The sequence below is a fragment of the Phalaenopsis equestris genome, unplaced genomic scaffold, assembly GCF_001263595.1.
Source record: "Phalaenopsis equestris unplaced genomic scaffold, ASM126359v1 Scaffold000935, whole genome shotgun sequence".
In the NCBI taxonomy this organism is placed as follows: domain Eukaryota; kingdom Viridiplantae; phylum Streptophyta; class Magnoliopsida; order Asparagales; family Orchidaceae; genus Phalaenopsis; species Phalaenopsis equestris.
The window spans coordinates 145166-172294 of record NW_018165374.1 but is presented as its reverse complement, the minus strand read 5'-3'; the positions used below and the strand labels follow the sequence as shown (position 1 = coordinate 172294).

Here is a 27129-nt window from a genome sequence, read left to right as displayed (position 1 = left end):
TATATATATATAACATATATATTCCACAGACCATGGATTGGTTTGATTATAAAGCATCTTTTGTCTTATTGGTATCTAATTTATTTGTCATTCTTCTGTTCTATCTGAATGTTCGGGAACTTAGGAAAACCAGTTTTTTTAAATTGAATTTTGATTTTTAAGATTTTATGATTGTTACCTTGGTTACAATTTTCGACTGTGCACCTAAAAGGTTGATAGATTGAAAGAACTTATTGATTCAATTTCAATAAGTTCTTTCAATATGTTTGATATTTTCAAACATATGACAAAAGTTGCTTTATAAGAGGGTGGTAAAGAGCACATAATATGTTTGATATTTACAATTAAGTTCTTTCAATATGTTTGATATTTACAATTACATTAAAATAAGTTCTTTCAATATGTTTTGATATTTACAATTACCTTGGTTACAATTCTCGTGCTCTTTACCACCCTCTTATAAACATTTTCATGATATCAAATTGTATGATAGAGATATAATTAGCTTAGAGAGCGTTAGGCTTTTATTCTAAAATATAGTTTTTTTTTTGTTAGTAACATGAGTCAATGCAATGATCAATGAATTCTTTGCTAAGCTTATTCATAGTATGTGTGATCGCATGAGAATTTGTTTTCCACTTATGAGCTATGTTAGAGTGCCTATGTTTGTATGAGAAGCAATGTGGCGTATGATGATTTTGACGTGATGAAGTTTAAGATGGACGGTGGGTTTTATGGGGCATTAATCGAAGCCAAACAAGTATTAGACTTGAATAATTTAATATCTTTGGTATCTTTTTGTCAAGAAAGATGCTTCAATCTCAAGAAATGTAGAAGTCTTTAAAAATTTTATGGTTGCACTTGGAAGTAAAGATAGATTTTCTCTATTTGTTGTATTGTAAAGCTTTGATTTGAGCTATATTTTTTATCATCGTTTGTGTTGGCATTGGGAAAGTAGTAAAAAGTTTTGTTGCCGCAATTTAAGGTTCAGAGCAAAAGACAATGCTTGTTTAGGGGAATAATATGTGAATGATCATGTGAATCAATCTTCCATTTCGTATTTTGACGTAATGTTAGGTCCTTGCATTGCAGTTGGAGCAAAGACACGACCTATTGGGGGTACAAAGATTTAATGGTATATGCCCTTTTATAATAAGTAGATCCATTTTAGTGTGCAACTTCTATGCCTGGCGGTAAGTTCAAGCATTATTATAGTTTTGGTTGTGTAGCGCTCAACGTATATTGGCATTAATATAGTTTTGGTTGTTGAGGAGTTATATATGATATTCAAACTTGTTTTTGCATTATTTGCAAATAGGGAAGAATTATAAAGATTTATGTCCAATAACATGGCTTGAATAAGCCCAAAATTCAAAATAGATGAGTACGCGATAACAAAATTATCCTCTTTTTTTTCTTTTTGAATAAGAATATGTTAAAAAATTTATTACATATTTTGCTACTTTCGATTCTAGTTAAGGGTGTAATTTATTCGAGCCTGAGCGAGCTGAAGGCTTGTTCGTGTCCGGCTCGTTAAATTTTTTTTTGTTCGTGTTTGGTTCTTGTTCGAGCTCGAATTAAATTTCAAATTTTATTTTATTGAAGTTATATATATATATAATATTTTGCTTTTCAATGGGCCATAAAGTTATACATATATATTTTTTATGTCGCGTTCGAGCTGGAAGGCGCAAAGCTGAAAATGTCTTAACACCCTTCCTTTTATTTTTACTTTTATAGAGAATTCTCAATGCAATTTTCTTGAAAGTCCCGATGTGGGACAAAACTAAGCTCCCTTACACCACATGTAATAGTGGGCCTGGGTCGTAGGCATGAAGAACTTCTGGGAAAAATAGTGGGTTCATTTACATAAATACCGCCCAAATCTTATGTACTTATATGCCTAACATCTAAAATTTCTTTATTTTTTTTTAATCAGAGTGGCATTTACATGCACACCACCCAATTCTTATGTATTTATATTTCTAGAATCTAAAATTTATTTTTAAATTATTTTATATTTTACAGGTTCATGAATATCTGGTATTTATCTTATGTATTTTGTTAATGTATATTTATTTTAATTTTTTAGTTAATATGATTTTAATAAATTATATATATATATTTTTAATTTAAAAATAATACTCATCAAATATACATATAAATAAAATAAATAAATAAATAAATAAATAAATTATTAATTTTTTTTTGGCATAAGATTTACATATTTCCATGCACATAACATCTCAATCTAAAACACATACCTAATCCTAAAGTATTAAAATAATATTAAAAAAAGTACTAAAAAAGAAATTGAGGTGTGTGTGTGTGTGTGTGTGTATATATATATATATATATATATATTATGTGTGTGTGTGTATAATTTAATTATTTCGAGCATAAGCAAGATGAACACGAGTGAACAAATGTTTATTCGTGTTTGGCTCGTTTATAAATCGAGCTCAAATTTTTTTTTTGTGTTCGGCTTGCTTGCTTAATGAACGAATTAAAAACGAGCACACGAGTCACTTAACGAGTCGAACAAGAGTTGTTCGCAAACAACGACCTATTTTGACAAACCTAAATAATCTAATTATAGTGTAGGACGATTAAGGCAGCCTCTCACTTTATCAAAACAAATGCCAAGTTTTATGACAATTAAATGTAATTTGTAAGCTATCTATTTTTAAATTTTTAAAGAAGTTAAAGGAGCCCTTTTTGTGAGATATGGGGAGTATTTAAAATATTGATTTCTTTTTGGAAACTCATTAATCAAATTAACTAGGGATTGTTGCTGGCAATAAAGGATTTCAATAATTTTTCTTATTTGGTTATTTTTTTAGTTTTCAAAATGAGAGTCAAGTGTTTGCTATTATATTTTGATTTCTACAACACCATTATATTTTGTTCCTCATTTCTTCAAAAAAGGGAATAGCTTTGATATTTTGTACATCTTGTAGAACTTGTGTCTATATGTTGTTGTTGTGCTACTGGTTTTTGATTGATTTGCAAATCAACTATACTTAAGATTTTTGAATCCGAATGCTTCTCTTACTCTCTAAACTTGTTCTTCTACATTCCCACCTTCTTTACCTCATTAAAATACAGCAACTTAGTACCTCATTTAAATTGAGCCATTCCTTTTCCATATTTTTTAACTTCTGCTTTTCACTTCCTGTGATTAGTCTATATAAAAGTTTCAGAACTTCTTATTCACTTTTCCATTTGACAAAGATTATCTCCATTAACTAACAACCCAGGTCTCTGATTTGTAGGCTCTCACCCTTTAAGTAAATCATGAAAATTTATTTCAGAAAGTTGGCAATCAAATATTTGTCCTATAATCTTAAAATCTATCAATACCTTCTGCAACCTTCTGCGAACTCTAAATCTTTCCCCACTATTCTATCAACCCTTAAAACCATGTTCAAACCTCCCCATCAAATTAACTCAAAGTTAAACTTTAAACTTGAGTTAAATTTCCACCTATTTAGTGGATGCAAACTTGTTCGGGTGGTAAGGGCTTTGGAAATTGTTACCAGTCTTTATTTGAACCTCACCTTAGCTTAGTAAATTCCATTCTATGGGTTTTGGGGTGCTAAAACTTATTAATCTCCTTAAATTCTTTTATTAATGGAAGGAGAAGAGGAGTTGGTGACCGGGTATATGGTGGAATGACATTTATTAATAGAAATTGGAATAAAGGGGATAAAAGGATAATATATGTATATCCAAAAGCTATTGATGTTTTACTCCCGATAATACTAGATTTTTGAATCCTCACGAGAAAAAAAAAGGAAGACAAAGTAAAGGTTGTAGGAAGGCTTCTTTGGATACATCTAACTTCAAAATTCCAAATTAATAAATGATTAAATTTTATTCATTTAACCCTATATTTAAAGGAATTAATACTCTAATTAAGGACAAAAGCATTGCCGTACCTCTTATATTTTAAACCAACTTAACAATAAAAATTATGAATTTGAGAATATAATAAAAAGCATAAAATTGATCTGCTTCTGCTCTTTTGATATTTTCTTTGACTCTTTAGGATTTTCCTATGGGAAATGGAGCTTGTTTGAACCGAATTGACTAAATGGTTCCATAACATTGGCCATACTTTATTATTTTAACCACTATGAGAACTCTCCTCATGAGCATAAAGGTGGTAGACTCTCTTCACATGGTTGAAAAATTAATAATGCATTCCATTGGAAAATTATTATATCTTGAAGAAATCACATCTCTATCTTTTAAGAACAAGTATACCATTTACAAATGTAATAGAAGTACCGATGCAAAAATAGAAGCAATCAATGTTCTTCTTAAACTGCACCTATAAGGCAATAAGAAGCAGAGGTTTGAATGTGTCACAACTTGGTAATAGATTTGAATATCAAAATTTTATCTATGTTTGGACCTGCATTATAATGTCTTGTACCTGTTGGTTGAAATTAAAACCGTCAGTCATTAGCTGCTACAAACTGTTTATTGTTGTGCAAGGAGTCTTTGGAAATGCTTCAATCTAGTTGATAAAGACTTTCTTCTTGTTTTATCTTCACGAGCATTATTAACCCTGTAAACTTTTTCCAGGTGAATCCTCAATTTTTTTTATGAAGGAAGTTTTGATAACATTATCACAATTCACCCTCAATGTAGATGGGAAGCATAATATGAAGCCTGTAAGTAGGAATAGCAGCTGTTATATATTTAGAGATTTTGTTATTATAGAAGAGATGTTATGATAATTTATTTTTCTGCTAATTGTAATGTTTGGTTATTCATTTTTTTCTAATTTTTAATATTATACGATCTTGCCCTTCACTAATCTCTTTTCCTCCCGTCGCTTAACATGATATTTTTCTGCACTGCAGACTTTTGCGATGTTATTGTTTATCATGTATTCATCACTATGCAACCCTAGAAAACATTAATATAAGGCCTACATAGAGACTAAAATTTATTGTCAAATATCTATGTAGTGCAAGAATTGATGAGCTGTAAACTACATGTATTTTGATTGGTAGATCTTCATGTATGATATTATAGATACATTTCTTTTCGTTCCTACTGGTTTCTTTTCACAAGCTTGTTAAATTTACCCATGCTTATTTGTTTCCTTAATATTTGCCTTTCTTCTCACAGTTAGAGCAATGCATTGGAGCAGCTGTCATTGCAATGGGTCCTGAGAAACTGCTTTCATTGGTACCCTTAACTTTTGATATGGAAAAATCATCCTGCTCAAATTCATGGATCATACCTATTTTGAAGAAATATGTAATCGGTGCCTCACTTCAATATTTTCTGGACAATATTGCTCCTCTAGCAGAAGATATTCAAGAAGCATGTAAAAGAGGTATAATCTAAAATACTAAATGCTAGAAGTTCTTCATTATAAGTATTTTAGAATCTGTTACTTTTTATTTATCAGTTGAGAAAGAATCCTGCCGGAAGAGTCTACAGTCATGTTTCTATAGCCTATGGGATCTACTTCCTTCCTTCTGCCGATACCCAATTGACTCGCCAGAAAAAATCAAATCACTTTTTGAACTATTCTTGGTTGTTTTAAAGGAAGAGCCATCTTTACATAAAATCATAGCTTCTGCTTTGCAGGTTTAGCCTTCTGCAAATATGTCTGGGCATCTTTGTATGCTTATGTATGCATTTTTCTCATGGTGTATTGTTTTAATTAGAGAAGTTTATTTTTTGACTGGTTTGAGTGCATCCAGGTGCTTGTCAATTCGATCAGAGATGACAATCGACATTGTGTAGATGAGCCATGCAGCTTTTTCTCTCAAAATTTTAATATGGAAGTAAAAAAATTTCGCTATTCAAAGAAAGTTGCATCAAAAAATATGAAGGCCATGGCGTCTAGGTCGTTGGAATTGTTTCAAATTCTCAAAGATATATTCTTTGAGTCTCCAGATAAACGTGTATATTTTAAGGTGTGTTTCTTTTTTTTTAAATCTTTCTGACTCTACAGATAACTACTTAACGGAAAATTATTTACCCTTGAATTTACATTGGTGTTAATTTTCACAAATGATGGACATTTTTGTTCTTCAAGATTATCCCCAAAGAAATATATGAGAGAAAATTCGAGCCATACTACCAATATATTCCTTATTTGCAAATCTTACATTGAAATAATTTACATCCTATGATGAAATCATTGAATATTTAACAAGACATTGAGAATGAGAGTTGTTAGTTCTCCTGTATTCTTCAAAATTTGTGTTGTATTGTTATATACAGAAGTTGTTTGTTGGTATTTTTGTAAAATTAAATAAAATTTCAGCCTTGCACCGTAAGTTTCTAAAAATATAGTAATAGTCTTGTATTTACAATTGTTGTTCTTATTATATTTATTTTCTTGGCTTCTTACTAGGTTTTATATAATTTGAATACTAGGTTTTATATAATTTGAACCTGCTTGATTTGAACTATCAAAAGGGGAGCTCAACCTGCATTGCTGTAATGCTTGTTCTAGGCTAACATCTAAAGGATTATAATATAGATATGCATACTCAAACATAGGTAATCTTTATCCTTATAAAATAATGTACCCAAAATCTGAATTTAAATATTTAGTCACCAAATTTTTATTCTAAAGAAATGGAGCCGATTGGAAATTAAAATGATTCGGATGCTAAGTACCTCTAAAGTTTAAACCTATGGTTTAGATGCTATAAGATGTAGCGTTTAGGTGCTCTATGATGTAGCATTTTTAAGGCTCTAGTTTTCTAATACTACTAATTAATGCTATAAATGAAATTCAAGCACTTAAAAATTAGAATTTAGAATTCATATTTAACAGAACTCTAATTAAAATAATTGCTATTTCTTTTGATGCAGCAAAGAAAATACGTAAAACCTATAGAAACATGGTATCGTCTAATCACAGGATTTTCTTGAGAAAATTGAGACTGTAAAGTTCAGTCTTTTTCTGAGATATATGCAGCGATTAGAAACCCAGTTTGTAGCAATTTTGAACGACAACAATCATGCTTGCAAAAATGAAAATATATAGCAATAAAAGTAATTAGGTAAGAAATTACCAATACATGCTTGCTTAATCTCAGAAGGATGAGATGTCTTAAAAAAGTGCAATCAATAATTACATTGTACTTAAAGAATTCAACATACAACAATAATACAAGTTTGAGAGAAAAATAACCACTAAACGGTAAACAACCAACTTTTCTTTGCATGTCTCAATAATTCCATATTTATAATCATAACATTCTTTCAAATAATGAAGTGTTCAAATTAAATCAGTATTAGTTTTCTCTCTGTAAATTTCTTCATAAATGATACACTTGTAACAACATGCGATAAGGCTAAGAAAACTGCTTACAGGGATGCTGGCAAAAGTTGGAGGCGGATGTCACAGGATCCCGTGAGATAATGAAACCGAATTTGTTGTAAGCATACATGGATTTATTCTGCTACCCCAACAAAAGTAGTAATCGAATGAGTTTGGCCAACAAAACCCATTTACAGCGGAAATAACACTTCTATAGTGAAAGTTATGTTCACAAGCATATCTACAAAATCAACGGCAGCAACACAAAATATTTAGAGTAGCAATATCTGAACTAAGGAACCAGTGACTGAATCAACTCAAGCTAACATTGGGAACCAATTAATCCAAAATAAATATTAGAGAACACTGCCTGTCCTCATATTATAGGCACATTTTCACCAAAATAAATTATTAATATCAGGAAAAAAAAGTCAAACAAACCAAGGTAAATTATTGCCCAAAATTTCAGCTTATTTTTCTTTTAGGCACAGACTTTCGGATTCCCATCACCGCATAAGATGCTTATAAAAATAAACTTTTTGATTCACGTATATGCAAATATTTAAGGCTTTGTTGTTGTTGTTGTATATGCAAATATGTAAAACTTTGTTAACATTAGTTACATAAAAAAGTTTACTATTATTGAAGGCTAAATTGAACATCTTTCTTTAAATAAACACAAATTCAAATGCAGTCTGATTTCTCCTATGAGGTTCATAATGTGTGGGGGAGATGGCCAACTTCTATGAATAACTTGTCCCAGTCTAAGTGTCTTAGGTCATAGCTTGGATGAAAATAAGGCTTGCCATTTTCCAATTCCTGACCTGTTTTTATTTTTATTTATTTTATTATTATTATTATTTTTAGCAGAGATTGTGAAATTAGCTCAATGATATACAGGCTTTGCTGCATATTTACTTCTTTTGGATTCTCTATTGCATTTAGCCTTAAAGATATCAGCTCAATGCGAATGACATTTTAATTTTGGTTAAATTATATTTATTTCCTTGGCCCCTTTCATTCATGCGAACTTTATTAAGCACGAGAATTAGAAGAAAAAATAGAGATGAAAGACTCAGCAAGGATATTAAAGCTAATTGATTGTGAGAATGGAATCAGTTATTAACTAAATTTTTTTCCATTTTAACAGGATGCTCTTGGACCCCTTGCTTTTATCATACCAAGCGAATACTTAAAGAATTTTTTTTATTCAGAATTAGCAAGTGTCGAGCAATCATGTGATTCAGCAGATTCTGAGAGATTAGATGATCATGCACAAGCCGAATACAAAAAGGCTGGTGAGGGCAAAACTTTGGGAAAAAATGAGGAGAAGAGGTGATAAACAGACTATGCACTGAATTTTTCTTGTTATATTTATTTCTAAAAATGCATTAAATCCATACTGAATTTTTCTTGTTATATTTATTTTCTTTATATGCATTATATCCATTCTCTTTATATAGGATCACTGATTGCTATGAATTATGTTTTCTTTCCGGTTCAGTTATTGTGTTGTAGTCTTATATACCTGTTTACAGTAGCCCCTCATTCAGGGTGTTGAGTTTCTCGCTTTCATACCTCACAATTTCAGTGAAATTTTAGCATCTTTAAAAAGTAATTGATTATGTGCGAGCACAGTTTGTTTAATTTGGAAATCTCATATATGTTATGTTTATTGAATGAAGCTTCATTAATTGGTTCATTGTAGGCAAATATTTTTTTTGCTTGGTCAAAATCTGATATGCGCTAGTGATGTAACTCTTGAAATTAGTGTTTTTATCTTCATGTATATTGCCATCCTGATAATTAATTTGCTGACCTTGCAATTACCATTTGCTCAGTCTATCTTTAAAAAACGGAAGTATTTAAATTATATGTGTGGCGTTTGTTTTCTCTTGATAGAAGGCAAGATAGTGGGCTGGGTAGAAAGTTTGACTTGATAATAGTTTTTTGAAAGGTCTGTTCTCATTTGCATGCTTTACGTTAAAAGTCATATTTTAAGAAAATATAAATCATCAATTCTATCATTCTATTGGATCTATTGGGCCATAAATATGAATTTCAAGTCTTAAACTGCCTTTAAAATCCTTCATGTGGGACGAAATGAATGAAGAATCATCACAATTTTTAAAAATATATTTTATTTCCACAATCAACCAAATGATTTCATATAGGAATCTGGTTTGTCTTTTTTTTTGGTTGGTTGCATCTTACCAGGATTTTGGTCTGCAGACTTTTTACCCGCACAATGAAATATAGCAATGCTAGGAACTAAAGGTTTTTAAGGGGTGATGCTGGTCTAAGATTTGATACCATCTCTTTCAACAAAACTGTAAAGATAGGCTTATAATTTCTTCATGCTCGGGTTGCATGTAAAATTATATTTTAATATCTGTTTGATCTTAGTTTCCTCCTCCTGATATTTGTTTATCCAGAGTTACAATAGCTGAAGTTATCTTCTTGTTTTTTAGTAAGACAAACACTTAGTTCTATACAATCAGATTCTATGCCATTGCTTTGTTACTTTGTATCTTTGAAAAGTTTTCTGTATCCTTATTTTGTGTTACCATTTGTTAAAAAGTATTCTCACTTAGGGAGGGTCATTAAGCTGTTTTATTCACAATATTTGTTTATTATACATTATGATGAAGTTGATGTGAGTTTAATCTTATGCAGATGTTTACTGATGGAGCTTGCATCTTCTTTTGTGGCGGCAGCAGACACTGATCTTACTAATATAATATTGCATCTTATTAGATCCTCTTTATTGGTACTTTTAGATCTCTATGTTCTAAATTGGCACTTGCTTTTGAAGCATTAACTAGTTTTTCTTATCCTGTATGAACTATGTTATTATTCAATCCTCCTGTTTACCTTGTGTTTCTAGGATACCAATGGAGTAATCCAATGCGAAGCTTACAGTACTTTAAGTCGAGTTTTGGAGGTTTGTTATTTTATATTTGGTGCTTGTCTTCTTATTGGGAGTGCTCTGCTTTTGCCGCTTGCTTACTTGATACCCTTTCAGGAGAAGGATTCATATTCTTCTGCTCAACTTGATGAGCTAATTGAGCTGCTTTTTGCTGTGAAGCCGCCTGTTGATACCAGTAGTCTGAAGAACCGCTTTTCATGTTTCGAGTATTTGCTAGTATACATATTAAAGGTAATAATTATTTTATTGTATTTCACCCCTTGATGTTTTGAAGGAAAGAATTATGCAGTCTTTATTATTGCTTAAGTTGACACTATGTAATAGTTTTGAATAAAAGCATTGTAGTTAAAACTCTAAAGTTGCAGGGCCAATGTCAAATATGGGACTCTTATTAGAGAGCATATACAGGACAACTTATTTTCTTGAAGTTGTGTAAAATTGTGTTTTCTTGGATGTATTGAGGTGGCCATCGATTAAGCTTGACGAAAAGTCAAAATAAGCAACAAAGAAAGCTGAAATAATGGGGAGAGTGATGTTTCCTAATGTTGTCCAGTGAAGAAGAGCTAGTATCTTTGTTATTATACCAGCAATCTGAATCTCCTGTTTGACAATCAAATAACAAAACCAAGATGATAATGAGTACATGATATGCAACAGTTAAATGGTGATAACCTGTCGCCTAATTAGATGTAATTAAAAGAGAAATTTGCTCCGGGGTTGCAATTTTTGAACAAATGGAAATATTTTTGGTTGAAATATTGCTCTACTAACAATGCTGAAGGTTTAGGAGTGTTAAATGGTATGTTTTGTGTGTACTAATGTTTAAAATTGCATAGTTAGGTATTAAGTTTTTTGTTTGTGGGTTAGGCGTAAGCATCAAGGCGGTCTGAGGTGTAAGCCTTACATTTTGAAAATTACATAAGTCAAATTAAGTGGGTGAAAATAATTTATTAGCATCGTAACCTATATGTAATAATAATAATAATAATAATAATAATAATAAAGAAACATTCTAGCATAGTAAAATGTGACAACTTACATACATTCTAGCATAGTAAAAAGTGACAACTTACATTTATATGAAACAACAAATCGCATAAGCCGCAAAATATCATATAACAACTTATGCAAAATAAAAATATAATATAAAAATTAACTAATCAAGTCATCTAGGTACCATAAAATATGAAATATAAATAATAAAAAACATCAAAGTAAAACTTAAAATGAGTTTAGCATAATAGACTTCTCTCATTCCTACTGTCGAACCAACATAATAATATTGTTAGATCTAAATAAGAGCATAATAAATAATTAAAAACGGGAGCACTGGGCTATCGTTGTAGCAATAGGAGCAGCTTGCCGCCCCGACAACAGGACCAGTTGGAGGCAGCAGATGGCAGTGACATCAACAGGGAGCATTAGGCGGCTATAGCAAAAGAAGCAGCGGCTGCTATATAGGGAAGGTAATATTCATGTCATGATTGGAATATGGGAGGGATTGAAGGTAATATTGATAGAAGTTGTTCAAAATAATTTATAAAGAATCTGTTAACACCTGAGGCATCAGTCAGTATGAACATATAAAAAAAAATGATTCATAAACCTAATCCCAAAATTGTGGGATAAGAATAATAATGATGATAATGATGTTGAAAGGCTGGCAATAAATTTTGTTGATTTGTTTTATATCAAAATTATTGTATTGGCTACCTGGTCCATGTTTTCTTTGTATTTATCACATAGAAAGCATTGTGATGCTTCTAGAGCTGTTTTACCTTTCTGCTTACTAGTTTTTGCGTAGGACTTCTAGTTTTACATGGAAATTTTTTCTTGTTAATGTGTGATAGAGATATTAACAAATATTTTTCTATGAAGCAAAACCCCATATTATACATGCTTGTGCTATCCCCATCAATGATTGACGAACCCAAGTACATAGACACAAATAAGGGTACTAGGGTGATATCCCTATGCAGTTAAATTTTTGTTTGATCTTTAAACCACATGCTATTTGATTCAATGTAGCATCCTTGTTTATGTACCTTCAACAATATTAGGGATGTTGACTTTTTTGGTTATCATAGTTCAATTTTATAGTTGCCTTATTTACAATTTTTTTTATATATTAAATTCCATTGAACGTTTTTTGGCCTATTCCTTGCATGCGATTGTTACTTCAGGCGCTTCTAATTGCATTTATTTATTTCAGTATTTTTTTCATTTATAGCTCTAATATATGATCCTCTTTTTGCAGAGTAATTTGGCCAACTTGAATGCCAAAGCATTTTTAATTCTGAATGAGATTCTGCTCACGCTTAAGGTTCTACTCCTTTTAAAGCATTTCTAGAAGTAACAATCGCATGTATAATCATTATAGTTTAGATATGTAAATAAAAAAATCGAGTGGTATTTATGTAAAGACTTGAGCTTGGATTGTGCGTATAAATCCATAAGAGTTGCAACATGCATTTTGGTTTTCATTCTCTTTGTACGGTGTGAGTATATAAGTGTTGGTAGCATGGATGTAAACTCATAAGAACTGGATGATATGTATGTAGTTAAAAAATTGAGATTCACATGTAAGACATGTAGCTATGTGCAAGAAGTTAGCATGCAAATCTTCCCTAAAATTCATACCAAACAAAAGGGATGGTCATGATCTTCCCTAAAAAATTGAGATTCACATGTAAGACATGTAGCTATGTGCAGAAGTTGCAATCAAGTTCAATCCCATGACTTCTGTTTTTTTTTAGATAACTTACTTATCCTAGTTCTCTGCAGATCGCTAGTGCTGCAGGCTCATAACTAATTATAACAGAATAAACAGTGCATCGATCATTTTCTTTTAAATGATAAAATTCTTCTAGAAAGAGCAAAAAAAAAAAAATGACAGTGAAGTTTTACATACCAGATAGAGGAAATCCGCTCAGCGAAAGGAGCTGCAGCTGTGTGAGGAGAGGAGGATACGAGCAGGTAAGTTGCGGCGCTTTTTCTGTGTGGGGAAGAGGGAGCTCGCAAGAGAGGGAAGTAAAGTAGGTGCTTCTTCTGCGTGAAGAAGAGGCAAATAGGATCGAGCGGAGCAACCCGAGGCGAGCGGCTTCGTGTCCAAGGAGCAAGGAGGCGGGATCGAGCGGAGCAACCCGAGCCGAGCAGCTAGGGTTGCGATCAAGCGAGGAAGAGGGAGTCGGGTTCGATCGCGAGGAAGGGGCTTTCAGCTGTGAAGAGAGGAGTTTGATGCGAGGGATTGGTCGTGAGAAGGAGAGGTGAGTTGGCGAAGTTTCGGTGCAGAGAGACGAAGTTGAGCGAGGGCGAGCGGTGCCGAGGTCGAGTGAGTGGGAGCGGTCATCGTTTTGTCTGGGAGAAGGAGGCGAGGTCGTGCGGTCGAGAGATCCTGAAGAACGATCGAATCGAGAGAGAAAGGGGGAGTGAGTGGGAATGGTGTTGAATGCCTGGAAGAAGGCGGAGCCGAATTGTATAACCAAATTTTGGATGGAGCCGTTACGTGAAGCAATTGGCGGGGGATTAATTTATTTCCAAGCGCAGAGGAGACTTAATTAGAAAAAAAAATAATCTTTAATTATATCCAATTATTGTGAGATTAAATAATATATTTGAAATTTGAAATTTATGAGCTGAAGTTATTAGCTCGTGCTTCGCCCATATCCAGCCCAAGTTAAACTCGAGTTGAACCTGTGTTGAGCCTGGGCCCACGCCCCGCTATTTAAAAAAATGTGCATCGATTTTCGTGCTAATTGCTCGCGCACGGAACCATAGTGATATGAGTAATTTCTAACTAAAGTCAACGTGTTGGACGCATTCGCGTGGTCCGTTTCGTCATCGGGGATTATCCGGATGAGTTCACCGACGGTCGGGCAGAAAAAGTGTCAAATTTGACTTCTTTGAATTTTGGGTCGTGACAGGTTATTTTGAAAATTGACTTTTGCATAAAAGTTGATGCAATATGTGAATTGTGATGTTCGCGTTGTCAGGTCATGGAAGGTTCAACTATGACCGTCCGATCCTCATGCGAGATTTTCACAAATTCATTTTCGGGCACTTTACATATTAGTCCTTGTTCTTGCAACTAAGAGTTGTGTGCTTGGGACTACTCATGCGAGATTTTCACAAAAATGAGTTATGAAGTAACTCGAAGTTCTATGGGAGGTGGGCTTCATTGTTAGTCCGCTAGGATGGTCAATAAGAACTGCTAAGGCTAGATTTTGGGTTCTGGGAGTAGGAAACTAAGACCTCACTGAAAATAAGATCAACAATGGCGTATCATTTCTATTTGTAATTTAGTAGCATAAATTTTATAATAGACCCATATATAAGCCCATCATGAGGGTGAGACTACTTGCATCATATGTATTTGTAATTTGAAAGCTTAATTTTGAAAATGAATCTACTTATTTATCATACACAAAAACCACCCTTATCATATGGGTGGGACTATTACGTCATTTGTGTTTGCAATATGAAAGCTTGATTTTGAAAATTGATTCGTCCAGTTATTATATACAGTAACTACATGGCATCATATGGGTTTCTGTTTGATGGTACTGGGTCGTTATTGTACCTTATCAACTCATTTTTTGCTCGCAGAGGATCAGATTCATGATTGCATATCATCTTAATTTATCTGTATATTCATTGCATTACAAACCTCGACAACGCTTTCTCATACAATGAGAATTGGGTTTGTACGTTAGAACTTCCAATTATATTTTGTTGGCATGACTCAGAGTTTGCAAAAGAAAATTCTTTGCAAGACTTGTGACTGAGTATTTAATAATTTTAGTACATGAGGCTTTGAAGGTCTTATGCAAATTAAATATAAAATATCGTTACAAGGTTTGTGACTAAGTGTTTAACAGCCAATATGCTTTATTGAGAAAAATTAAAAAATTGAAAAATCCTCTTTAATTGTTATTGTAATAATTCATATAGTGTTTAGAGGTCTTGTTAATTTCAGTCTTGTGGACACAGTATCAGACTTTTAAAAGTAGGACTTCCACCTTATCCTGTAGATAAGACAACTTACTGGGGACGTCATATAATGATATAATATAAGTTTTGAATTTGAAATAGTGTTTCATGGATTTCAAAATGATTGTTCTCTTCTCAATACGATTGCATGGTTCTTGAAGTTGGGCAAAATTATTTATTTATCTTTTGTATTCTGCACGCCATTTTCTAATTTTAAATGAAAATATTTAACATTTGTGTTAGAGATCTGGATAAGTTTGATTTTGACAAATTGATGTCTTTTAGAAGATGCACAAATCTTTCAAAACACTTGAATGATTTTTGTGGTTTATTTATTTATTTATTTAGATTGAAGTAGCCTTGTGATGCACTTGCAAGATTTAAAATTTTACAAACTTATTTTGCAAATATTTTATTTTTGTAATGCTCGGGAAATTTTCTTGAGCTTTGATTTTTGCATTCTTCATGTTTACGGGTTTTTTATTTGCAATTCTATCAAGTTGCTTACGAAACTTTCAAGTTGCAATTTTGTTTCACATTTAAAATAACATAGTTTTTTCTCGTATTGAATTCACTTTTCATTTCAAGCGGACCTTGCAGGAAATCTTTCTTTGCCTAGAATTAGAGGTGCTACCTTTAATTATTTTCATTTCCATTTTTTTTAGTTCACTGTATTTTGATAGTTTTATAGGAAATTTAGTTTTCGTTCGTTCTTATTGTTGAGCCGTCATATTTTTTTAAATTCAGTTCTAGTTTTTCTTTTTAAGTGACATATATAACATTTTGAATGCTGTTTGTTTCTCATGCCACCATTTATGATCTGTTCATTTTCATTTAATGTCACCTTTATGTCTATAAGAGTGTTGCAATTTTGTTCTCCCCATAGTTTAATAGAAATGGCAGCATCTTGGCATCATCTTTGGGTTGGGAGTATTTGAGGGATTGTTAGATCTACCCACATGCTAAAAATGACGTGTTTGAGTAATGTACCAGACATTAAGAGTTGATTTTCTATGTCACCATGCAAGGAAAGACATTTATAGGTTTTCACTTCTCCTTAAAATTTGTGCATAGGATTTTTCCCGCGCCAAAAAAAACACGTAATCATACTTATGTGGCTGTCAAATTTTCTCACTTACCATGCCTAAAAAGGCCACTTAAGGTTTTCTACTTGCCAAAGGAATGTGCAATGCAATCTAAGTTTTCCTATTGCAACGAAAAAGAAGGGTATGGATACTTTGACTTGTTAACCTGCTTTGCATTTTTACATTTGCACGAGTTGTTGTTGTGTCTCTTGCTCACACACACACACACACACACACACACACACACACACACACACACACACACACATATATATATTAAAATAGACCCGTCTGTTTGCCTTTTTGAGGACATACAAGAAAGCTTTAGTTTATTAGCGCTTATATGATCTCTCAAATCACTCAAGAAATTGAACGTGACTCTTATGAACTCAATTATTATGTTTGGTTGGAGGGTTGTTTGTGAGAGGTTGGATGTATGGAGGAAGAGGTATGCTAGAGGTTGGGTTGCCTAGCAAGGCATTGAAGTTGTGCAAGGAGATGAGATTTTCAACAATTGAGAGACTAAGATTTTGGAGATGCTAGACTTTACTGTTAAAGTTCGCCACCGTCGGTGGATTGTCATTGATTTTGAAATGAGGTGCAGAGGTAGCTAAGGAGGGGAGGGGAGGTGGAGGCTGTGCGGCCATGGCTGTTGTTGGATGAGGGACTTTGTGGGAATTTCGTGAGCCTAGAGTGTGAGAGAAGAGATATGGGACAATGGGCAAGGTATTAAGAGTGAGATGGGAGTGAGAGCAACATGACAATGGGAGAGAGTATAACTAGATGAATGTTTGAGAGCCATAAAGGGATTGTTTGATTCATTCTTTTTTTAAAATAAATGAGGTCGAATAGGTGGGATGTGAGTCATGAGTAGGGTCTAAGCACGAAATCAGATGAATGGTTGGCGTGGGTTTTGTGATGGGTTCGAGAAATATAATTATATTTTTATAACTAATTTGTTTAATACATGTTTAAAACAATTACATATGTGTAATATGGTCGTTTCTTCTTTTTTCTTACCTTCTGGTTAATTTTGACACTTCAGATGCCTTGGTGTAGCTCGTTTTGTAAAACAGGCTAGCATTGAATAATTTTCATTCTAGTTTCTGCATTTTAAGATGAAATAATCTCACACATTGTTATTAATACTATTTGTTGTTTTTGTCATGCTTGTTTGACATAATTACGTAGGACATGCTGAGATCAACATTGTAAAGACTTCAAGGGAATTGTGAGAAGGGGCATGGTGGCTGGGAGGTTGTGAATTGTATACCGGGCCTTGAGGATTTGGTGGGAGCCTTTGGGAATGTAGGAAAGGATGAGGGTTGGCTAGGGTTATAGGTAAGGGGTGAGTTGTAACTCTTGGTTGATTAAGAAGTTATATGGAGATCAAGTCACCTTTTTGATCTAGTGGAACTAATAAGTTAAATTTTCTTAGTTGACTAGCTTTTACAAGAATTCAAAATCCAATGAGTTGGATTTTTTACCAATCAAATGGTAGCCAATTTTTGGGAAAAATAGTTAATTTTGGTGAGGTTTTGCTAAGGGTGTAAGTAAAGGTTGATATGTAACTCAGGTTAGTTAAGGAGTTACATCGGAGATCGAGCCTTTTTGATAAGGAGGAACTAATAGGTTAATTTGGTTTTGTTAGTTTTTATAAGAAGTCATAGTCCTCATAGTCCAATGAGTTGGATTCTGACCACTAAGATCTAAATTTGGGTTGGGGTAAGCAAATTTTGGGGAATATCGTTAATATTGATCAAGACTAATTAGGATTTATGGGGGTAATCATGTTGTTTCTAGTAGAGCTTTAAGCAAACCAGCACATTCGGTGACAATTTGATATTCTGATGCATGGCTCACTTGGTTAATTAACCTATTATCTCCACCCAAGATGCGTGTCGACCATTCAATTTGTTCTGGTTATTCAAGTATTTCAAAATCTCATGATTTGTGAATAAGGTAAACTCGCTCGTCAGTAGTTAGTGACTCTAGCGATTAAGAGATTTCACGATTGCATAGAACTCATTATCATGCGTTAAATTTTTTCCTTCTAAACCCATTCAACCTTTCACTGAAGCATGATATGGGGTGGCCTCCCTAGTTCAATGTTGCTCTAATCCCCACATTGGAGGCGTCACACTCCTCCTCGAACTGTTGATTGAAGTTCGATAATGTCATTATTGGTGCCTTAATCACCTTTACTTTTGGTGTATTGAATTGGCTGAAGCTAGATCTATCCACTAGAATTTCTCTCTTTTGAAGAGTTTGATCAGGGGAGCTGTGACAGTGCTGAAGCTCCTGATAAATTGTCTACAAAATGTTGCTAGCCCAAAAAACTCTCAACTTGGTAAAAGATTGGGGTGTTGCCCAGCTTAGGCTTCTATCTTTGTGGGATCTATCATAATGCCTGCAGCAGACACAATATAACCAGAACGACATATGAAACGGGGTTGCAGGGGGCTGAACTGGGCTTTAGGTTCAGCAAGGAGGCTAAGCCGACCGCTATAATTAGGTTTGGAGGGCTGCCACCTTCTCTTTTTCCCTTCCCCCTCCTAATTATCTTAATTTATTACAAATATGTTGTTAATTAGTTTTAGGGTTCAGTTTTTGTTCTGTTCTCTATTTGGGCAGCAACCGGTGTTCTTTTTCTTTCTAGGGTTGAATTTGAATTTGAGAAAGTGCTCCGTCTGTAACTTGTCTCGAGGTGGTGTAAAATTACTCGTATAGGTCTCCTTCTCGAATGGCTAAAAAATGTTCCAACAAGCAATCCTTAAATTCTTCTGACGATCAGATCGGATATTTAGTCTCCCTTCACTTAAATCATGCTAGGTCTTTCCACTCTAAACATAAACTTGTCGTCATGAGCTTTTACTCCTCATTTACCCATTCACCACATAATATCAATCCACCTTGTACTTTCACCCATGGGCATCTTTTCTCTAAAAAATCGACATCTTCAATTTCCTAGCTCTAGCATCTCCACCTTAACTTCCTCTACATTCGGTGTTTCCCCCTCTATACCCAATCCCGACTTCTTTCTTTTCTGTACTCCTCCATATCCCTTATATGGCCACATCTCTTTGACCCCTTCTCTATGTTTCGACGCTACAATGTCCATCAAAAATCTCTAATCCACCCCCCATTGGAGTCCTAGGAGGGAGTTTTTTATGGTGTATGCTTTCCTCTTATGTTCTCACGTTCGATCTTTTTCCTATTCGATTTGACCATATGATCTCCGATCAATCCTTGGTTAGAGTTTGCGAACTGAGCCGCTAATGGGGTCTTAGATTGCATCTCAATATGCTTCCTTATCATCTCTTCCATGCTCCCTAATCGGTTTTCCATGGACGAAAACCTATCATATATGGAGGAAAAATTTTCTTCTACTGTAGAGAACATTTCCTCGAATTTAAATTGGCTCGCCCCTTTCTGTACTTTCTTTCCAGATCATTTGTTTCTTTGCTGACGTCATTTCTAGACAAGTTTTTAATCACAAAAGACGGAAATACATGTACACTGAAATGTATAAAAGGTTTCGAGATAGTCTGAATCTCGTTTGTATCGTCAGTCAGTTCGATTTGATTTGATTGCACGACAGAATTGGAACACGCGAAAGATGAGAGTTTCATGTATGTGTCCTCCGTGTAAGATGAAAGTTTTGAGCCTCTGTACGCTACGTCGTTGCCTTCTTAGCAAAAGCTCTAATTGCGACTGTATAGTGTCCACGGAAAAAAAAAAGAGAAATATCGGTGTTTTGGGTCTCTGTATTTTGCGATCTCGTCGCTGCTTTCTTCGCAAGCTCTTATTTTGAAGGGAAGTTTTTGGTCTCAGTAAGCCGTAATCCCGCCGTTGCCTTCTCTGCTAGCTCTCTCTGTCGCAATTGAGGCGAAAGATGGGAGATTTGGTTCTCTGTCGTGAGTCTGTCACCGCTTTACAGGCTCGACCGTGACTTTATCGCACAAACGACGTGGGAGGAGGTGAAGGACGGGAGATTCAAGTCTCTGCCGCAAGCCCAATTGGTAGATTGGACGAGACATTATTTTCAGGCTGCGATTCTTTCCTCTTTTTGGGTCGAAAAACTCTAATACCACTTTGATACGATTTAACATAGAAATCGACATGACTTTCTACATAAATTAGGACAAACACATATTTTATTTCACGAACACCAAATTAAAACAATACAACACAAATACATATAGGATGAACACCTATAATTTGAGAGGTAGGCGATCTCCCCCAATTCCTACAAATAGAGAGGCAGGAAATATCTCCCAAAGCCTAACCCTAAAACCTAAAAATAACAATTCTCACACATAACCTTAACCGTAAGCTATTAAGTCTTATTTATACCCAACTAAAATAATAGTAAGAGATCAATTTGCCAGTGCGTAACAATTACCTTTATCCATACAAATTTGCTTTTGTTGTGTATCCTTATGGATAGAATGCAAGATTCTGATGCCTGTTCTTTCATCTTGGTAATGCCTCACATGATTATGGAAGTATTGACAAGTTTGAGAAAATAAATTATTTCTGAATTTTCAAGACATTCCAGTTTGAACAACCTCCTTGATGCATAAGGTGTTGCTTTCACTAACAAAGCAAGACTGGCCCTTTGTCTCGATGGATTGCACAACAAATTGTACTGTACTTTTCAAACTGTCGGTGATCACTATAACCCAGTTTTACTGAGCAGCCAAATGAAGATGACACTTCTGCCTGTTGGATCAGTCATACCAAACAGTGTAACATGAAATTTTTATGCTATGAAATTGCAGGTTTTGGCTGTTTGTTTTTTGTAACAATCTGATTTGGATACATCGAATAAATGGCTTAGATAGTTATTTATTGAGATTATTAAATGAAACCGTAGAGATGAAACTGTAGATCCAGCATTCTGAGACATGGAATATGATCTAGAGAATCAATACTAAACTGATTTTTTAGGTTAGCTTAAACTATTGGTATTGGTTCTGAATTTGGCCGTTTTAACCAAAATGCATGGTTGGAGAAAAATTAACATTGTTGAAGTTTAAAGAAAATGTTCGGCATACTTGCTTATGTTTTTCAATTTATGCTTATTTCCTAATTGTTGCTATGGTTTTAAATTTCTTTTGAATATGCAGTCCAAGAAGGCGTCCAGAAAGATGGCTTATGATTCTCTCTTAGCTATAAGTGGTAAATTGAAGGCTCCTCATTCTGATAGTGCTGATTCAGATCTTTTGCACCTTTTTAGTATGGTAGGCCACTATCAATTATATTATTGTTTGGTTTTCTTCTATACAAATATTTCTGAAACATACATAACCACTTTAAACGGAGTGGTATTTGTCTTAGTGTAATCTGCATTAACCTTTCAATAAAAAATATCATTCATTCTTATCTTACACTGAAAAATTTATGATTAAATCCAGCAGTATAGATTCTGAACTAAATGTCAGAACTTGAAACCCTGTTTAAATTGCGGAACTTTTCCCTAGTATGATGGCCCTGTATTGATCAGTTTGCACAAAAGGTACAAATAATCACCTTTTACCGCAAGTTGTTAACTGAGTTGTTTCGATGACATAATCCTTATTTTGTATAAGCAATTGTTTCCAAGCCATAATATGGTAACATGCTAAATTTGCATAATCATGGACTCAATTTAACTCATTTGAGGTATATCTCAGTCAGTTGTAATTATAACGTTATATTATTTACTTATATGGTATGATTGAGTGATGCAGGTTGTATAAACTAAATATGGCAGGCAATTCAAATTTATCAAGCGAATTATAGGGTCTAGAAATATTTTAAGCGTCATTTGATAGTCATTACTGATGGTAAATGAATAAACATTTTAAATATTTTGGCATAATGTGGCTTGATATGTTCTTTGTTTTTTTTTTCTTTATGAATTCATGCATCAATAGATTATTTATAAGCATGATTTAGTCGAATTTTCTTTCAACTTAAGTTTATTCACATATGCATGTCTTATACTATCCTTTCACTTCGCTTGGATTGACGTTCCCCCTCATTGGATGAAAAGGAGGTAAATCGCGACAGAAGGTTTGGTAAGTTTTATTTCGCGAGCGTCGGCCGACGCAGGTATGCAAAAAAACGGCATTTTATCTATGTTCTGAAACACGGGTGCCGACCAGCAGTCGACAACGCCACGTTTAAAGGAGCTTCGCCTTTCGACAAAGCTCCCTCCAATGTAGCCTCTAATGTAGCCTATCCCTGACGACATGATGCTACTCCTTTCCGCGGATTTCTAGAATCCTGTATTCTATTTTAGATACCTTAGGGGATTCTTTGAAGTTTATTTTATTGGATTATCATGACTTCTTGGTTGATTTTGTTTGAGGTTTCTTGGCTGTGGCTATTTGTGTTTCGCTTGCATTAGAAAAAAATATTACGTTCGGAGCCCTGACACAAGCTGCGTGTCCTGTTGTGATTCACCGGAAGGAGCGGAGGAGAAAAAAAAGCGACATCCGGTGGATCCCAGCCGTTGTCCGGTCGGTAATATTTTTTCCTTGCGCTAAGCCCACAGGAAGTTGTTATGTTGTTTCAATGAATTGTTTGGATGGCTTTTCTGCTCTGTTTTCAGCGATTTTTTTGTGATTCTCTCGACTATACTCTCAACTTTTCTATTTTCACAATAACATTTCCAGGTGATTACTGTGGGCTTTTTCCACTGATGCGATTTATTTTATTAGCTTTTTCATGAGATCTAAAATATGTCTTTCGAGATATTTACAAAAGAAGGAAAAAACTCTATAACAATTAAAATTTTTCTTTTGACGTAAGAATCATTGCTTTTGTTACATGATAGAATTATCAAGTGTCAGCTTGCCTAGTGTTTGTTTCATTACCTTTCCTCTCTCTCTCTCTCTCTCTCTCTCTCTCTCGCTCTCTCGCTCTCTCTCTCTCTTCTCTCTCTCGCTCTCTTCTTCTTCTCTTTGTTTATTATTATTGGTTGAAAGTACGAATGAATTTTGTCGGATTTGCTATATTATTACTTTATTTATTGACATGAAATTTCAAAATTTTTTGTGGCTTTCATAATCTTTGCCTTTCTTGTCATTCATTTCTAATGGGCGTCCAAAATCTTTTCTCTTGAATTAGATTTCACCATTTCTCAATTTCATCAAATGTAGTAGATAGTTGTTCTTAGATTAATTCTTGCTTTTCTGCCAAAGTTGCATGCATTTTGTATTATTTAATCTCATCTAAATCTACGTTGCGTGCTAGACATGCATTAAAAACGTTAGGCTCTTAAGCATCGTAAGCATACAACAATATATCAATCTCAACTTGAAGTAGGGCTGAATATCAGGGGCAGTTAATGTATTACTAAATGATTCAATTTGAACAGAATTAACTCAACTAGTATTTTGGGCACTGCCTTATCTTGTATTTAGTTAAAAATATAACCCCTACAGTTGATGGAATGGATAATGCTAATGATATTGTAAATTGGATGGATAAATAGAAGAATTCTTTGAAATGCTTAATTTTGCTGAAATAAATTAATGAAATTTGCTCAAACATTTTTGTAAAGTGGTGCCAATAAAATAAAGGAATATTTACATGCATACAACTCGATTCTTATTTACTTCATATCTAACATTTAATCTTGAATTTTTACACACCTACCACCTTAACTATGCATGAAAAGGTGTGTTTTACAATTTAAAAGTTACAATGGTGCTATTTTTGATGTGATATTAAAGATTTGGGTGAAATAAATTTAAATAGCAAATTTTAGGTGTTAGATATGTAAATACATAGGAATTGGGTGGTATGTATGTAAATACCCCTAAAATAAAATCTACTTGGTTTGAAATGAAGCATACATTTCGAGAACAATATTTATCATTCATGATTTACAAATATTAATTGTATGATCTTTTTTGAGAAATTGAAACAAGTTGATTATATTATGTTGAATATTTCAATAGAATTAAAAATTTGTAGGAAAATCTTTTATTCTTTTACTATTAATGCCTATTTCGTTAAAGATTTTGGTTGTGTAAGGAAGTTAAACATACGTGAAGCTACAGTCTCCAAAGATGATAGATGAAACTTACTATAGAGCTTTAGAGTTTGTTATTTGGCTCCAGGTTTATTTATTAACAAATTTATAAGAAAGCTTATTTAATGTCAGCATCATCATTGACATTTTCTTAGCACTTTGGGGTTGATTTTATATAAATCAAGTGATAATTGCCCCATATTTCAATCCTCCTTTTTTTATTCACTTTTTTTATGTACATTAGATTTTAAGCCTATTTTCCTATAAGTCTTTAAAATTTCTGCCCTAGTTATTTTAGGTTTACTCTTTTTCCCTTCTTAATCTTTCAACATTAATTTTATCAATAAATTTAATAGGTGCATTTTAAATCCTATATCGTGCATGTCCAAATTACCTAATCTAATTATGTCAGCCTATTCATGAATTTATTAATAATATCTACCTTTAAAATTATAAAATCTTATATGTCAAGGTTCATAGTTATTATGATTGTTATGTCAACCATTGGGATTAATTTCTTAAGTAGGTTTTAATTGACATGGTAATCATTTTTTATTCATATGGCTTGTATTGATACATTTCTCCAATTATAAGAAGAAAATTATGTGTCATACTATTATATATCTAAGTTTTTGTCATCGTGTTCAATGCTGGACTTATCTATATTGTATTAATTTGAAAGGTTATAAAAAACTTGTTATTGCCTTTGAATGCATCATATCTTACTATATTATCTATGATTTATATGTAGCTTGAATGAAAATATTCCTTATAATTTTTGCTCTATACTTTAACTTTGATAAGTATAATGCATATTTAAACGTTTGATGTCTAAAATTAAAGAAGGTGATAGGAGCATTTTCCATCTTAATGCAACTAGAAATTAATTTCATGAAAAAAATAATACAATATGGAGTCTTTTAACAAATTATGAGAATTGTGTGCTTGTTAGACATCTCAAAACTTTCAAGGTTTTCTCCATTTTTAACTTATTTTGCTTAATTCATGTATGAACTATCAATCAATGCATTGGATTTTTGCCTTTCTCCACCAAATTTTGTTTTCACATGAAAAACATTCTTTACATATTTCCTAGCTAGTTACATTAATTTTATTCTTGGAATTACAACCGGTGACAAAATCATGTTTAATGCCAAGGGTGTTTTGTGAAGTGAAAGATTGAGTTACGTGTGACGATTCATGAATTTATCAAACAAAAATTCAATAGCTATGGAAGGATATTAACTAAATAATTTATTGGAGCCCAATTGTATTTAAGCTGGGCTGACTTTAATATGATGTATAATTTAATGGGTACTTTTAAATTCTAATAAAGTAAGTATTCTCTTGTCGACAACTTTGGCAATTTATTGCGCTATTCGTAGGATTGCCATGTACCTTGTGCCACGTCTCACTAACACAGGATGTAATGGAGACAGGTATGATTGAACTTATTGAATATAACTCCAACATTCATTTTGTTGTTCTACATACCATAATAAAGTGTGTGATAAACTCAATCACTTGAATACACCCATAATTACATCTAGTACATGTCTCTAATTTACATAGATATAGTAGAATCAATCCATTCAAATTAAGCAAGAACAATCTAAAATATTTTATTTATATAGCTATCAACCATCAAAAACACGTTAATGTTCTTATGCAAAACATAAAATTCAGTTGATACATTACGTCAATTCATGTTTATCTTTGTTATATCATAAAAAACTTATATGATCAAGCACAAATCTCAATGCATTTTGAGCAAGAAACATTTCAAATACAAATTCTTGACTGTTCAAGCTTTGATTTCATAAAACATAATCAAACTGAGCGTCTTGGCGAGACTAACCCAACGATTTTAAAATTGATTGAATTTGGTTCCAATCAAGTCATTTAAGCACAATTGGATGTTTTGGTTCATCAAGTGGATGATCAAATGAACCATAAGTTTGATATATTTATAGTTTAATCGAGTGTTTGATGAGAGGAATCCAACGAGTCTAAGATCACTCAGTTCTGGAATCATTTATCTACCCAAATCCTAAAAAAATCACTTATGATCAAGGGTTTATGTGCCAAAAGTCTAAAATGCCCCTCCCAAATAAACTATAAATACTCTCCCTCTCTTCAATTGGGAGAGAAGGAGAAGAAAAAAATGAGAAGTGAAATTCCAAAGCTTGTTCTGAAGAGAAGACCTGATGAGTAGTCACCGGCCTCCATAGCGGCCAACCACCCTTGACCATCGACCTTCATAGCCGCCGACAACTGTCGACCACCACTTACCATCTCCACCTACCCACGGCCGTCGGCGACCTCTACTATCAACCTTACTGCTAGATTACGATTATTATTGAATTTTCTAACACTTGAATTCATTGAGCTATATACAAAAAAGGTGTAGTTTTTAATTTAAGATTGTAGCTCTGTCTCCCTATTGTGAGAGAGAGGCGTACCCCTCTACGTACCAACATATAGAGGTTCTTGTGAATTACTTTAACTGGACTAGTCGCTGCGGTCTTTTCCGTTTTGTTGTACAACTATTATAAGATTGTTGGTGCCTAAATGAGATGCACATACAAATGAGTAAAACAAAATGATTTGCACAATTGAAATTTATAAGCAAACGATTTGAAAAATAAAGCCCAGCTTCATTTAAATAAATCTCACACGAAAATTTTTTGCTGTTCAATTTCCAACTTGGCCTATGTCCATAAAAAAACATAAAGCAAGTTCCAAAATGTGTTAATTGTCATTCAAATCAAATTAGTATAATTTAATGCTC

General features: G+C 33.3%; 1 protein-coding gene across 2 annotated transcripts in view; it reads left to right on the top strand.

The window, feature by feature from the left end:
- The window catches only part of LOC110032386 (ribosomal RNA-processing protein 12-like), a 35782-nt gene that overhangs the window by 3142 nt on the left and 5511 nt on the right, over window positions 1-27129 (top strand). For both annotated transcript variants that reach the window (XM_020736005.1, XM_020736004.1), the window contains exons 4-13: window positions 4594-4682; window positions 5146-5356; window positions 5432-5613; window positions 5730-5945; window positions 8457-8641; window positions 9983-10076; window positions 10194-10250; window positions 10332-10466; window positions 12493-12558; window positions 21442-21555. In XM_020736005.1, the coding sequence (XP_020591664.1) occupies window positions 4594-4682; window positions 5146-5356; window positions 5432-5613; window positions 5730-5945; window positions 8457-8641; window positions 9983-10076; window positions 10194-10250; window positions 10332-10466; window positions 12493-12558; window positions 21442-21555 (1349 nt within the window). The remainder of the gene's footprint in view (window positions 1-4593; window positions 4683-5145; window positions 5357-5431; window positions 5614-5729; window positions 5946-8456; window positions 8642-9982; window positions 10077-10193; window positions 10251-10331; window positions 10467-12492; window positions 12559-21441; window positions 21556-27129) is intronic.